Source organism: Tenrec ecaudatus, chromosome 3 (assembly GCF_050624435.1).
Source record: "Tenrec ecaudatus isolate mTenEca1 chromosome 3, mTenEca1.hap1, whole genome shotgun sequence".
NCBI classification, from domain to species: Eukaryota; Metazoa; Chordata; class Mammalia; order Afrosoricida; family Tenrecidae; genus Tenrec; species Tenrec ecaudatus.
In genome coordinates, this window is record NC_134532.1 from 110,054,890 (window position 1) to 110,070,588 (window position 15,699).

Genomic DNA, 15,699 nt, shown 5'->3' on the forward strand with positions numbered 1-15,699 from the left:
TGATTGCTCTACTGAAACCTGCTCGCCGTGGTTTTGAAATACCAGTGGCACATCTTCCTGCATCGCAGCGCCATGCAAGCCACAACAGCACGACACACTGACAGACAAGTGGTCCATATATTGTTAGAGACGTACAACTACATACAAGCATTTTTGGTGTTAATGGTTTCTTTTTTCTTGTAATTAACTGCTGTATTCTTTTTGAGCCCCTAGTAAACCTGTTTTGGTTCAGTTGATTCCAGCTCGTGGAGATCCTATGTTTATGGAAGCAAACTGGTGCTTCATGGCATTTTCGATAGCTGGTTTTTGGAAAGTAGATTATTAAGTCTTTTCCCCCCTTCCCAACATGTCTATGTGTAGATTTGAACACCCAATCTTTGAATTAGCAGCTACATGCATTACCTGTTTGCACCACCCCGGAATTCCAAATACGTGGGTTGTTGTTACTGTAGTAACTCACTGCCTTTGAGTTGGCCCTAGACTCATAGTAGCCCCAAGCATAATGCAGCACAGTGTAGCCTGGTCACGCAGCATCACCAGGATTAGCTATAGACTGAAGCAGTGTGGTCCATGGGGTTTTCATTGGCTGGTTTCAGGAAATTGATGGTCAAGTCTTTCTTCCTGGTAACTTTTAGTCCGCAAGCTCCAATGAAACCCGTTTAGCAACATGGCAATATGCAAACCTTCAGTGACAGAATGGCTGGTGGATTGGTTGGGGGAAACACCTGGGGGATCCCCACCTTGCAAGGTGAAATAGGTTCGAATCCTACCACAGGCATTTACCTTTTGATCCACAGATTTCTCCTCCCCAACTCCCACCAGCAGAAAGGAGCCCTGGTGGTAGAGTGGGTAACTACTTGGCTTTTCCTGAAAGGTCAGCAGTCTAAACCTCCCAGCTGGTCTGTGGGAGAGAGACCGGCCATCGGCGTCTGTACAGACTTACAGTTAGGAAGCCCTGGAGACAGGTCTCCGCTGTCCTGCAGAATTCCGATGAGTCAGAGTGGATACAAGGGCAGTTTGTCCTGTTTCAGAGTGTTCTCAACAAACCTCTAATCATCTCTCTTGTGTATTCCTTATCCCTTTCGATTTTCTTCATGTTTGTAGAAGGAAATTGGGCCAAAGGCTACCTCAGGCATTTTTGGATCTACTGTTGTGTTATTCTCTCCTTTCTTGTTTCGTTGGTTTCACTTTTTCCTTTCCGCAGTGCTTCACAGTTTTATGGGCTACAGCCAAGGAGTTGAGGAACTTTTCAAGTCTGTGAGACAATTGCTTTACACACGATTCCTTAGAGAAACTGTATAAGAGGCATTCACTTCATCTTAAAGCAAAATAAATAAATGTAAGGACAAAACCAAAAGCTTGTTGTTTTGCGATGAGCACGAGATTAAAGTAAGGCAACACTGCAGTGCTGTGCCGTGCCTCACGGTCAAGGCGCTCCCCCGTGGGAAGGAGCATGAAGCACTCACAGCAGGGTTGCCCGGAAATAATTTCAAGTAGTTCGACAAGGACATTTAGAGAACATCTTTTGCCACGAAATTTCATAGACAGGAGCCCAGTGTCTGACACATAGTAGATGCGCCCTTGCTATTTCTTAATTAATAAAATCGTCACATTCTAACAGAACGCACATCTTGACCTATGATCAATTTAAGAGGTTAAATGTTGAGATTCACTAAAGGCAATCATATTGCCTGTTGCCTACAAAGGTAATATACATGACAGACTCAACGAGCTTCTGTAAATGCCTTGTTCTTGCCATGAATCTTTGGTAGATGCTTTTTGGACACGTCAATAACTAATAAGTTATGTTCCCCCACTCATTTTTGGCACGGTCATTGTCATGATTTTGACACTGTTTAATATCCTCTAGAGACCAGATTACCTCCTAGGCCTTTTACACACACTGTTTCATGGGTTCCTCGAGAGAGTTGTATGAAGTCAATTTCTTTTTACTTATAAGAAAACCAAGGCAGAGAAAAATTAGGAAACTTACTCAAGGTTCTATGGAACCAAGATTTTGATCTAGTTAAAAATAAAACCCCATGTTTTAGCCTTATAGCCCCCACTTTGACGAACATCAAGAACATTTTATGGCTCCCAGCACATTCTCTAGGAGGTTTGTGTAGAAACGTTTTTAAGCCTCGAGTGCTGGTATCTTATCTTTCCAGCTATTGAAACAAACACACTCACTTCCATTGGGCCAATTCTGCCTCATAACAACCCTGCAGGGCAGATCTATTGCTCTTATTTACTCTGTATCCATCCTTCTCCTGCAGAGCGCTGGTGCTTTCTAACCACGCCACCAGGGCTCCCTCCTCTCCAGATACTCAGCATGTCTTTATTGAACATGCACTATGAGCATAAAGAACTGGTTTCCCGGGGATTTAATCACTTGGCAGCTACAGGAAAAGATGGAGTTTGAACCCACCAGCTTGGGAGAAAGATGTGGCAGTCTGCTTCTGGAGAGATTCGCGGTGGTGCCAGAGTGGGAGACTTCTAGGCTGTCTTTGGGGGCACTAGGAATCCACATGGACTTGATCTCAAGGGGTCTGAGGGGTCTGGTTTGGTTTTCATTACTGTGAGCACAGCATGGTCACGAACCATGGATAAAATGATTAAGAAGACCGGGCGCTTCCTCTCTTGAAACGTACAGATTCGTGTAGGGGGAAAATGGGCAATGTAACTGTGGGGAAATAGAGGGTCCCATAAAAGGGCCAGCTATCCAAGAAATTCCAGGCAACTCCACCAGGTCGTAGCATCTCATTCTCAGTATATTGCTCATATCGAGGATGGGAACACTACAAATCCAGTGAAACAAGTCTCCTGTGTCCCCAACTCCTCAAAGTGTCAGCACTCAATAAACGTTGGTGAATTCATGGTGTTAGTAACCAAAACAATTGCACAGGTGCTGTGGCTACTACTTGTTCATTTTTAAATCTATGTTGTTGTTGTTATCTTTTTCTAAATACATGTTGCTGTCAGGCCATGAAAAAAAATCAATTTTCCTAACCGATGCCGTAATTCTGATCAATACCAGAGGACCACAGTGGGTCAATCTTCTTACCATCGGGTCTTGAAGAAGATTTGACAGTTCTAGCCATAAAATCTTATAATGGACTTATGCTCCAGGAACTGAATTAAGGGAATGCATTGCTTGGCTTTTTTATTAAATAAAATTTTAATGGTGTACTTTTTAGTATTTTCAAATGTCACTCCTAGTTAGCACAAAGACTGATATAGACAAGCCCATCTCAAAGACAGTAGAGGATTTTTGTGTACAGGTTAAGGTTTAGAATCAGTATTTTGGCTAGAATGCTCTCAAGAACTGAAATCAGGGCTTTAGATTTAAGCAAAGCAATGACATAAGTTGAATGTTTTAAATAAAAAATGGTTAATATTTATTTCCTTTTTTGAAAATGGATGCGTAGTTATTTCTTTGCCTTTCTTTTGAAATTAATTAACATGTAAAGTTTTGCTTTGTAGTTAAATTTGTTGAATTTCATGATAGCCAAGCCCATAATACTTGCTTCCTTCTACAACTCACCTTGCTAAAGCAAAAGCATCATCAATTAAGCTTGCACGATCAGCAGAAGAAAAGCTCTGAAAAATGGGAAAGAAGAGAAGAAACATTTCTTAAATCAAGCAACGTGTGTTGAAAACATTCATGACTGGTAGACTAAAGATAGAGCAATTCACAGCCATTGTTAATGCTCACCTTGTGGTCAGTGGAGAGATTAGAAGCTATCTGGTCCCACGTTGATTTCTCATAATTTACACGATAAAACCCAATATGATCTGGATTTATTTTGAGAAAAGCATTTCCACTAGGATTTGAGGGGTTCAAAATGATTCCTGTGGTAGTAAATAAACACTAATGAGAAACATATTTAAATATGCTGTAAACACAGAGAAACTAGACCCAGTGAGTTAAAAAGAACAGGAAAAAAGGAATTATTGGCTCAAAGAGTCAAGCTTGATTTCAATCCAAGGTCCTAAAAACCTAATTATTATTTAGTTGCCTGACTTTACAATATCACTAGAATGCATGAGCTGAGCAAGAAATAAGTAATGTAAATAAGTGTCCTATAATTTGTGACTTAAACTTCTTACTGGCAGAAGCTTGCAAGGGGGAAACAGTTCTTGCACTTGTTAATCCCTCCATAAACGAAAACAGTGCCTGAAGCCACAAGTCATGCCTGCTGGGGGTAGTCTAGATAGTCCTAATTATAATGGATTAACAACACAAAGACTACTCACTTGGGCAGCCTGGAGGAGATAAAATGTCAACATTTAAAAGGATACTTTTCGTATTAAATCAACATTCAAGTTGGGGGAATGGTTACTGCTAAGCTAAACAGTGATTTAAGAATCCGTAAAGCTTTTAAAATGTCAGAAGGTCTGCCATAGACCTGAAGTCTCAAAAGTCAACATTTTGGATTTTTCCATCCATTTTAGACTTGCTCTTTCAATATTACTTAGCTTGTAAGTCATTTACTTCCTCATTTAAGCAGAAAGCATCAAAGAAGTGACCAAATTAACTTTCGTGCCAGATAGCATCCAGTATTTGGACAGGGCATCCGATATCTTGATTTGAGAAGTCCAACCCTGAAGCATCTGAGCTGTCTGTTCTAGGTACAGTCTGACCTGGGAAACATTTGCTGTTGTTAGTTTATATGTGTGCACTTTGCAATCCATGTGCTCGTTTGTTTGTGTGGACAATCTGACATTTAAATCATGGCATGGGAATTATTAGTGTGTGTGAGAAAGTTCAATTCGTTTCACATAGTGAAACATAGAGTGTGTTTTGGAAAAGAGGGCTGTTAGGGGCCAGGGTGTTGGTTCTGCCCCATGGCGACCCCATGCCCAACAGATGGAAACACTGCTCAGCCCTGTGAAGGGGAGGTTGAGGCTGGAAATCGAGCTTCCATGTGAAAACCCTTGCTCTTTTAAAGAATCCATCTTCTAAGAGGTGGGAGGATATGAAAAATGTCCACACAGAGACAAATATGTTCCAGTATGTTTTCTTGAATGCTAACTTTGAGAGGCGCAGTGGAGAGAGGCCGATGGTGGTGGTCCTGTGGTGGAATTCTTCTCCAAACAAGGAGATGTGGTTCCTAGCCAACATCCTTCAAGAATAGCCATCAGTGAAGGCTTCCATGTTGCTTTAATACTCAACAAGTTTCAGCAGAGCGTCTAGACTAAGATGGGTAGGAAGAAAGGCCTGGCAATCCACTTCTGCAAATCAGCCAGTGAAAACCCTCCGGCTCACACAGTCTGATGCTGAACTTATCACAGGACTAGACAGCACTTCCTTTTGCTGGGAATCAGGGTCAATTCAAGGGATGCGAACAACGATGGCGTCGAGACTGGAAGGCGGTTCGAAGGTAAAGAGACTAAATATTTCCCTGTGGCCGAGGAAAGAGAGGATAAGGGATTACACGAAAGTGGAGATGATGAATTGAGAAAGGAAGTGATGTATTTCAGAGATCGCTCACAAAGTAAAAGTAAAATCAACACAGCCTGTTCTCTGACTTGATGTGGAAAGTTAGCAAAGGGGAGGGTGACTCGCACAGTTGCGTGACTAATGGCATTGCCAGTAGTGAGCAGAAGAAGAAGCGTACGTTTGGGAGGAAAGATGACTTGAATTTTGGAAGGGTTTGCACGGTCTGGAAGAGATCCAGGGTACAGTAGTTGTTCGTAATGTATGGATAAGCTCTTCACCAAGACAGTACGTTTCTTTAGAAACTTTCAGAGTAGGTACTTGACAGATTATAAACCCTTACCTCACTCGTGGAGTATTTATCTTTCTTTGCCATTCTCCCATGGACAAGTTGTTGAAAGAAAGCTAATCTTTTGGCAGCCATAGACTTTGAATGCTTGCATCAGCAGGAGTGTCTCTTGCTAAGCATAAAGCCACATGTTTCAGATGAAAGAGCACCAACTTTAGAGTCCAACAGACAACGGATAAAATCCTTATTCTCTAACTTACTAGCTGTGTGACCTTGTCCAGGTCACTTGACCTCTCTGTATCCCAGTTCACCATAAGAAAAAGGGGATACAAGTCCCTCACCAGGCTACTGTGACAATTCAATATGACAACCTAGCTTGTGTTCAACAGATGGTAGCTGTCTACATTACTATGAAAGTAGATATGTCGCCATTGCTATGAATGGCCAACCAAATATAAATAACACTGGGATGTTCCTGGCAATCCATCTAAACACTGCAGTCGTTTAGCGCACTGTGTATGTAACTAGTTAAGCCTGTCTAGAGTTACTGTGATCTTTCTCACTTTATCGATGAGGAAGCTGAGGTCCAGGAAGTCAGTAGTTCAGGATTTTCCAAGTTCACATAGCATTCAGAACAGGTGTCAGATGTGTGATGAGGCAAGCAGGACTGAAATGTGGAGGCCTGGTGCAGGTGCCCGAGGTAGGTTTGGGTTTTCTTCTGCTTCTCTCACGTACCATCCTTTCCTCCCTGGTTATAACGGGGGCATGCATGCTTTGGGGAGCATTTGAAAAAGGCACACATCCACACAAAGGATAGCGAAGACTCTAAAACCACCCGCCACAGTTACCCTTCGTTGCTCATCTTCTATTCGTGGTGTGTCCGTGTGTTTTTATACACAAACGCAGACACATACATATGCAACACATGTAATGGGATCCTACTGCTTAGGATTAGTGACATTTTTCCATCAGAAAGGATATTATAAACACACTAACATTATATATATGTGAAAATATAAGTTTCAAGACCAAATAGTTATCACTCAACTTGTATACCACCCAACCCACTACTGCTGTATAGATCCAAGTCTACGATGACCCTTTAGCACAGTGGTTCTCAACCTTCCTAATGCCGTGACACTTTAATACAGTTCCTCATATTGTGGTGACCCCAACCATTACTTTTGTTGCTACTTCATAACTGTAACTTTGCTACTGCTATAGATCATCATGTAAATTATCTGATATGCAGGATGTATTTTCATGGTTACAAATTGAACATAATTAAAGCATAGTGATTAATCACAAAAACACTATGTAATTACATATTGTGAAATATTTATTTCTAATTACAAATAAATGAAATTTTATTTTGAAGCATGGTGTAGTATGGGTCTTCACGCAGGGTACTCATATGTGCATGTATCTGCATGTAGGCAGACCTGCCTGGAGATGGAGGAGTGGTGTCTTGGTTCCTAAGAATATCGGAAATATGGGTTTTCTGATGGTCTTAGGCAACCCCTGTGAAAAGGTCATTCAACCCCCAAAGAGGCTGCGACCCACAGGTTGAGAACTGCTGCTTTAGAAGGTTTCCGAGGCTGTAAATCTTTCTGGGAGCAGAAAAAAACTCATCTTTTTTTTTTTTTTCCTGTGGAACAGTTGGTGGGTTTGAACCACTGACCTTGCCGTTAGCAGTCCAGCTTACCTGACAGGACCCAAAGGGATGCTTAATTCTAAGCATAGAGGTATTAAATGAACAATTTCCCTGTAAGGGCTCTTCCTTGAAAATGCCTATTAGTAATCCTATTATTTGTCTAACTGATAGAGAAAGCTGGTAATTATCTGATCAAAATTTCACTTAGAATTAAATAAATTTAATTAATTAAAACTTTTTTAGCCCAGATAGATTTTAGTAGCTGAGGATATTTCATAACTCTGTAATATTATTGTACAGTATAAATAACTATAGCAAGTTGAAGTCAACTATACTGCTAGTGAGGGAGAAAGACAAGACTCTCCACTCATTTAGAATCAGTCTTGGAAACCCACAGAGGCAGCTCTGCCCTGCCTATCAGGTCACTATGAGTCAGAACTGACCCAATGGCAGGAGCTTGAGACACTGCTTGGGATAGCCTGAGATTCCTACGGAGAAACACATTTTCCTTTGGTGACAAAATTCCTTTGCTGAAGTGCTCCTTTAAGCAAATCCCTTTCCGTGAAAAATGGCAGTAGTTATAGTTCACTAAATGTTATACTATACTTAATGCTAAAACAGACAAAAATATATGATTAGCGTTAACTCAATGGCAGCGAGGTGAGTTAACAGGATTGCAATCTTTTAAATTAAGACTAACATGATTTGATAGAAAATGGGTTGATTATTCATTTGTGGAAATGTTTTCAAGAAAACATTCATAGCCTCAAGTACTCCCTCAACACAAGAACACTTTGTTCTAAAATCTAGCATTCTGTGATGCTCACCTTCCCCACATGATCGCTGAAGACAAAATGGGTGCAAAAGTAAATGTGGTGAAGAAAGCTGATGGTGTCCAGCTATCAACAGATACAGTGCCTGGGTGTCCAGCTATCAAAAGATACAGTGCCTGGGATCTTAAAGGCTTGAAGATAAACAAGCAGCCATTTGGCTCAGAAGCAACAAAGCCCACATGGAAGAAGCATACCAGTCTGTGCGATCATGAGGCATTGATAGGATCAGGTATCAGGCATCTAAGACCCCAAACAAAATAATACCCAAGGTGAATGGGGGTGGGTGCAGTCAGGGTGCAGTATAGCACCGATGAAACACACAACTTTCCTCTAGCTCTTTGGTGTTTCCTTCACCCCACTATCATGACCTCGATTTCACCTTACAAGTCAGATTAGACCAGAGCATGCACACTGCTACAGATAAGAGCCCTAAACACAGGGAATCAGAATAGATAAGCCCCCTCCCCCAGGGCCAACAACGAGAGTAGAGATACCAATGATCAACCTATATCCCCCTCTCAGGGGGACAAACAATGGAAAAGTGGGTGGGGCTGATGGAGGATGATGCAATACATGTCAACAATAATCTATAATTTATGAAGGGTTTGTGAGGGAAGGCGAGTAGGGGAGGAGGGGAAGAAATGGGGAGCTGATATCAGGGGCTCAAGTGGGAAGAGAATGCTTTGAAAATGATGATGACGGCATGTGTGCAAATGTGCTTGACACGGTGGAGGAATGTATGCATTATGATATGAGAGGCAAGAACCTCCAATGCAATTATAAATAAAGTTACTAATAAATCCAGAGTCTACTAAATCTCAGCAAATGACCTAGATAATCCTCCAGAAACAAAGTGTAATTTTCATAGATAATATGCTATGTAGTGAGCTAGAATAAGTAAAACAAAATGTGCTTCTCACATGTAAAGATTGTCTTGAATGATGCTGTTGGTGGCTGGGAGGAAATAAGTTCAAAGGAGAGCTACGTAGGGAAGGTGGACCTGTGTGTGTCCAGGTGGCCCAGGGAAGGCAGCTACCCAACTGAGCTAGACTTTTTCACAGGTATCAAAATACCAAACTCACTGCCATCGAGTCAGTGCTGACTCATAGTGGCCCCCTTCATGTTTCTGAGATTGCAACTGTTTACAGGATTAGGAAGTTCAATATTTCTCCCTTGGAGCTGCTGGTGGTTTTGAACTGATGACCATGCAGATCATAGCCCAACATATAACCACTGCACCACCAGGGCTGCTTTTGACAGATATAGTCCTATACAAAAAGAGTTGATATGACAGGTATTCGTTAGATTGCTTATCATACTGCTTCCTTTTCAGTACACAGCTATACTACATTTATTATGTACTTATCATCATTGCAAGGAGTCCTGGTGGCGTCGTGTCTAAGAGCTGGGCTGCTACCCTCAACGTCAGCAGTTGACACCATCAGCCACTCTAAGGGAGAGAAGTGAGACTTCCTACCCCTGCAAGGAGTTACAGCCTCACAAACCCGAGGGCAGGTCTCTCCTGTCCCCAGCGGCGCGACGAGTCAGAACCCCCTTGAGGATATTGACTTTGGTTTCATCATAACTGTAACTCAACTGTATGGGGCTGAGAACTGGTCACATATTGTAGGCATAAGTCACAAATAAAGTCTTAGGTTTGCTCTGTATGGTCGCTAACTGGCCCTCAAAGCACAATAGAAGCAAATGTTCCCCGGTTCTGCACTAATCAGTCGCATGGATTAGTTGTAGATTGGATTATGATTATGATTTGATAATTTTTGGAAGTAGATTTTCTTTCAAATTATCCTCTCTTAGAAGTTCCCTTGAAACCTGTTCCATATTCCGAGAAGGTGCAAGCTATGTTGACCGACAGCTGGTAGCTATGCATACGGTGCATTGACCAGGAGTTGAACCTGGACTTACAGGTGAGAATTCTACCTGTAAGAATTCAATGAACAAAATAAAAAAATTTTAAAAAGGAAAAAAAAAAGAAGTCAATGAACAAGCCTGCCCGCCCCCTGCCCCCCCCCCACCTCTCCAGAATCCTCCATTCTCTCTACCTGTCTGCTGGACAGATGAAAAGGACTGGGCAGCAGACTCCAAGATCCAATGGGTGGAAGACCAGACTTGTCACTCATCAATTGGAAGACAGCCACCACAGAGAGGCTCCTGCTCATGAACAGGCTACTAGACGGTCGCCCTTCTTGCACCAAGCCATTACTAATAGCCTCTACAAGCAACACTAGCCTTCCTCTGGCTACCGTAATGTACAAGGGACTTCAAAAAGTTTGTGGAAAAATTTTATGATCTTTCCATTCCATTTTCCATGAACTGTTTGAAACTTCCTTATATAAGGCTGTCACAGCTTAATGACATCTCTAAAATGACGGAACTACTCTAACTCTCCCCTTAGTAAGTAAACTCTCTTCTTGGGAAGATGATATGAGTATTTTGATTTCCTTGGTCAGTATGGTTTTTTTTCTCTGTAAATTAATGAATGGACATTTTAACATTATCTCTCATATGTTTGCTTGGTATGAATATTCCAAGGTTTAGTTCCCAGATGGATGGAACTGATAAAATCAAGCTTATGAACCAGCAAAAGAGAATTTTCCTTGAGTCTGTAATGATCAGTACACTCACTGTTCAGACATTCCATGAGACTCGACTTATTAATTTAGTAAACAAGTATCATGATTTTGTTGTAAATTATTTAAATATAACTATCATAAAAATTGTATTCATTTCCTATGAATATGAGAGTTAGGATTTGGTTAACTAAGTAGTCATCCTGACTACACCATCAAACCTAAAGGTAGAAGTATTGAAAACAAGCATCATAAACGAGGCCAACTCCTAAGTCCATGAGTCTCCTAAGTCCTTGGACCATATGGATTTATAAGTAAGTGTCTGTTTTAAAATATTATGCTTTTAGCAAGATCCAATGGCTCGTGGCAACTTTACTTCCTTGTGCCCAAAAATGGCACATTAAAAACAGAAAAGTGGTGTGCTGCTGAATGAGGATGTATTATAGTAAAAAAGTAGTCAATAGTCAATGGTAAAGATACTAAATACTAAAGATAGACACACACTAGCATATATAGGCCATCTTTAAAAGTACAGTAGTTAGAAGCAAACACTCATTTTGGGGGGCAAGAACTTACTGAATTCTTCCATGAGCATAGAACACAGTGCTGGATTGGTTGGTTATGCCTTGGGCTGCTAACTGAAGATCTGCTCCTTGGGAGAAAGAGGAAGTTTTCTGCTCCCATAAAGATTTCCAACCTCAGAAACCCTAAGGGAAAGTTGTAGTCTGTCCTATAAGGTTGTTATGAGTTAGAATTGTCTCAATGATGTGAACTTTTTTTCACAATGTGCACATCACCTTTTGGGAGCTAATGAGGCCCGAGGACATGAGGTAGGACATGTGGTTTTAAGGAGCTGATCACTCACCTGAAAAGAAAAGAGGGAGCCCTCCTCTTCTGTTGTTCTCAACCTGTGAGTCATGACCCCTTTGGGGGCAGAATGACCTTTTCATGGTCTCCTGATTCACAACAGCAGCAAAATTACACTTATGAAGTAGCAACAAAAATAATGTTAGGGTTGGGGGGGTCATGACAACATGAAGAATTGTATTAAATGGTCTTGGAATTAGGAAGGTTGAGAACCACTGTGTTAAACATTCAATATTTACAGAAATGTGGGTGAAGGGAGACCATGGACAGTGTAAGATACAAAATAATAATAACAATATATAATTGATCAGGGATTCATGAGGGAAGAGAAAGAAGAGGAGCTTATACCAAGGGCTCAAATAGAAAATGTTTTGGAAATGATGGCAACATATGTACAAATGTGATTGATATAACTGATGTATGGAATGTTATAAGAGACCCCAATGCTATAAGAGATCCCAATAAAATTCTTTTTAAAAACACTCCATGTTTAATATTTGTGAGGTGTAAAATATCATCTGCAATACAAATGTAATTAACAGACCTCTGGGGAAAGCCCCATGATTGCTTGGGAATTTTGTAACTGGTGACTCATCAAAGAAACTGGGAGAGCAAGGGAGGGCTAGTAATCTGAGCCGGTTGTCCATTCAGTAAACTCAGGACATGGCCGTCATCTGTGCTCTGAACTGGGAGCTGAAGATGTCCTTAAACAGGAAACAGGAACTTATGGCATAGCCTAAAAATGGAGCCGGCACTTTGAAGTTGGAAGAGATGTCCAGTTTGACTCTGGCTAAGTGATCAGTCATGATCCTGACATTTCACATAAAAGGGTACTTGTCACTAAGTACCAGTACCTCATCATTCACTGGCTTAATCATTCATTCACTCATTCAGCTGTCCACTCAACAAATATGATGTACCTGGAGACACAGAACGACAGGGTGGGGAGACAGAATGCAGAGAAGCCCACAGCCGTGGCAGACAGTGTTGAGTGACAGCCAGATGGGGAGGAACCCGAGAGTTCCTGCTTCGCTCACGTTTGCACTCTATCCCGAGCACACTTCCCCTCTCACCATCGACACGCCAACTGTTAGCTCCCTAACTCTTTGCCTTGATGTCCTTTCTCTAGTGTCCTTCTTTGAACCCTTAAGTCTGGACTGGAGTCTCTCCAGTGGATGTCCCTGGCACCCTGAACCACTCCACCAGGCACTCACAACACAATCGCCTATGCATCTGCAATAGCCAATCAACTGCAGAAAGAGAAAGATTAGGGGGATTCTCTTTTTTTGTGTGTCACCCCTCCTCCCACCCCCAGCATTATCTCCATGTGTATCTCACATGGTGTAAGTATTTACTGAGATCATTGAATTAAGAATTAAATTCATTACTCAGGATATTCTACTGAATAGGTTCATGATACACATTAGGAAAATGGTTATTGTTAACCCTTGACTTTTTTTAATGAAACACAAGAAAATCAGGAACATTCACTTGCATGGAAGACTCACTCCATGAAGATGCTGGGAAAATTGTGTTAGGGTAGATGAATTTATTTATACTTTTAAATTCACAAACCACAAAGCAAACAGCTGCCAAGAGTGATGTTCCTCTTTAATCCTCAATGAGCCATGGTGACCAATTGGAAGAAAGATGTAGCAATAATTAAACCAAATCCACTGAAAACCTCCTAGGTGAATCCTTGCCTTCTTATCAAGCCTTTAACCAGTGCGAGCGCACATGTTTCTAAAGTGCCCTTTTACCCGTCTTTTAATGTTCCTTTTGGATGTGTGCTTATACAGAAGTCAGGGGCCAAAAGACAGATGAAGCTTGGTACTCAAACACAACACAAATGCATTAACTTAATGAAATAATATAATTTTGCCTGGGGAATTCTGAAAGAGCTTAGAACTGTTGACCACAAAATTCATATAATGCTAACCAACAGGAAGTTGTTTGTGAAAGCCATCCATACTGAGACCAAAAGCTTCCGAAAGGATTCTCCTCCTGCAATGGGAGCAGGTTGAGTTTATAGTGAAAGTAAAATCACAATGGATTTCACAATAAAAACTAACAAATGAAACAATAGCAACAAAAAGAAAACCTTACTGGGTCCACACAAAGACTTTTAAATAGATATTTATAGCAGCGTTATTCATAATGTCCGGAAGGTGGAAACAATACAGATGCTTATCCATTGATGAATGTGTGCTAGATCCACACAATCAAAGACTAGTCAACAATAGCAATATAAAAACTGTTACTACACACTACCATTGCAATGTTGACACACAATATGCATGAATCTTGGTTTAAGTGAGATAAGTATTCACAAAGGAACATATATGAGGGGGCTTCAGGGTTTGTAGAATAATTTCATTATCTGCTTCATTTTTCCATGAACTTTTTTTTTCTTCTTTTACATTTTATTAGGGACTCAAACAACTCTTACCACAATCCATACATATACATACATCAATTGTATAAAACACATCCATACATTCCCTGCCCCAATCATTCTCAAGGCATTTGCTCTCCACTTAAGCCCCTTGCATCAGGTCCTCTTTCCCCACCCCTCCCTCCCCATTCCCCCCTCCCTCATATGCCCTTGGTAATTTATACCTCGTTATTTTGTCATATCTTGCCCTATCCGGAGTCTCCCTCCCCCCCTTCTCTCCTGTCCCTCTCCCAGGGAAGAGGTCACATGTGGATCCTTGTAATCAGTTCCCCCTTTCCAACCCACTCACCCTCCACTCTCCCAGCATCGTCCCTCACACCCTTGATCCTGAAGGTATCATCCACCCTGGATTCCCTGTACCTCCAACCCTCATATGTACCAGTGTATAGCCTCTGTCCTATCCAGCCCTGCAAGGTAGAATTCGGATCATGGTAGTTGGGGGGAGGAAGCATCCAGGATCTGGGGGAAAGCTGTGTTCTTCATCGATACTACCTCACACCCTAATTAACCCATTCCTCTCCTAAACCCCTCTATGAGGGGATCTCCATTGGCCGACACTTGGGCCTTGGGTCTCCACTCTGCACTTCCCCCTTCATTTAATATGATATATATATACATATATACACATACATATATACATATACACATACATACACACACTTATATCTTTTTTTTTTTTTGCATGATGCCTTATACCTGGTCCCTTGGGCACCTCGTGATCGCACTGGCCGGTGTGCTTCTTCCATGTGGGCTTATTTGCTTCTGAGCTAGATGGCCGCTTGTTCACCTTCAAGCCTTTAAGACCCCAGACACTATCTCTTTTGATAGCCGGGCACCATCAGCTTTCTTCACCACATTTGCTTATGCACCCATTTGTCTTCAGCGATCTATCATGTCCATGAACTTTTTGAAACCTCCTTACACTATAGAATGTCACTACGTGTTATGTCTAGTATAGGCATATCTAATGGGACAGGAAATAGTTTAGTAGTTGCTTAGAGCTATAGACAAAGAATAAGTGATGTTGGCTAAAAGGTGTTTTTATTTTTAGGTCATGAAAATTCTCTAAAATGGACAGTAATAATGACTGCACATATCTGAGACTATATCAAATTCAGTGAATTTCACACTTTAAATGAGTGAATTGACCATATTAATGGTGATCTTTATGCTCCAGGGAGATGATCAATAAGAATCTCTACTACAAATTAATAAGGAGGTCTCTAAAGGGATCCACTGATAGATTAAAAAACAAAACAAAACACAGATCCAAGAATGAGTTTTCAACCTGCTAAATTCTAGCTCCGATTAAAGAACAATTAGTTTGTACATCATAGCCCCACTGGAAAGTGGACCTTAGGAAGGGAACACAGGAGATATGGTGCTAAAGCAAAGTGTGGTGAAGAAACTAGATGGTGCCTGGCTATCAGATAGAAGGGCTTCTGGAGTCGTCAAGGTTGGTCTCCAAACAAGCAGCTATCTAGGTGAGATGTCAACCAAATCCACAAGGATGAAGCATACTAACATCAGTCACTAACAGAGCCTAAATTGTGAGATTCTGGTTTGCAGAGGC

The 15,699-nt window shown here is 41.3% G+C and overlaps 1 protein-coding gene across 1 annotated transcript in view; it reads right to left on the reverse strand.

Moving 5' to 3' along the window:
- Nucleotides 1-15,699, reverse strand: part of ENPEP (glutamyl aminopeptidase) — a 102,698-nt gene that overhangs the window by 22,572 nt on the left and 64,427 nt on the right. Inside the window, exons 12-13 of the mRNA XM_075543922.1 lie at nt 3,716-3,852; nt 3,545-3,600 (exon numbers count right to left, since the gene is read on the reverse strand). Of these exons, the coding sequence (XP_075400037.1) occupies nt 3,545-3,600; nt 3,716-3,852 (193 nt within the window). The remainder of the gene's footprint in view (nt 1-3,544; nt 3,601-3,715; nt 3,853-15,699) is intronic.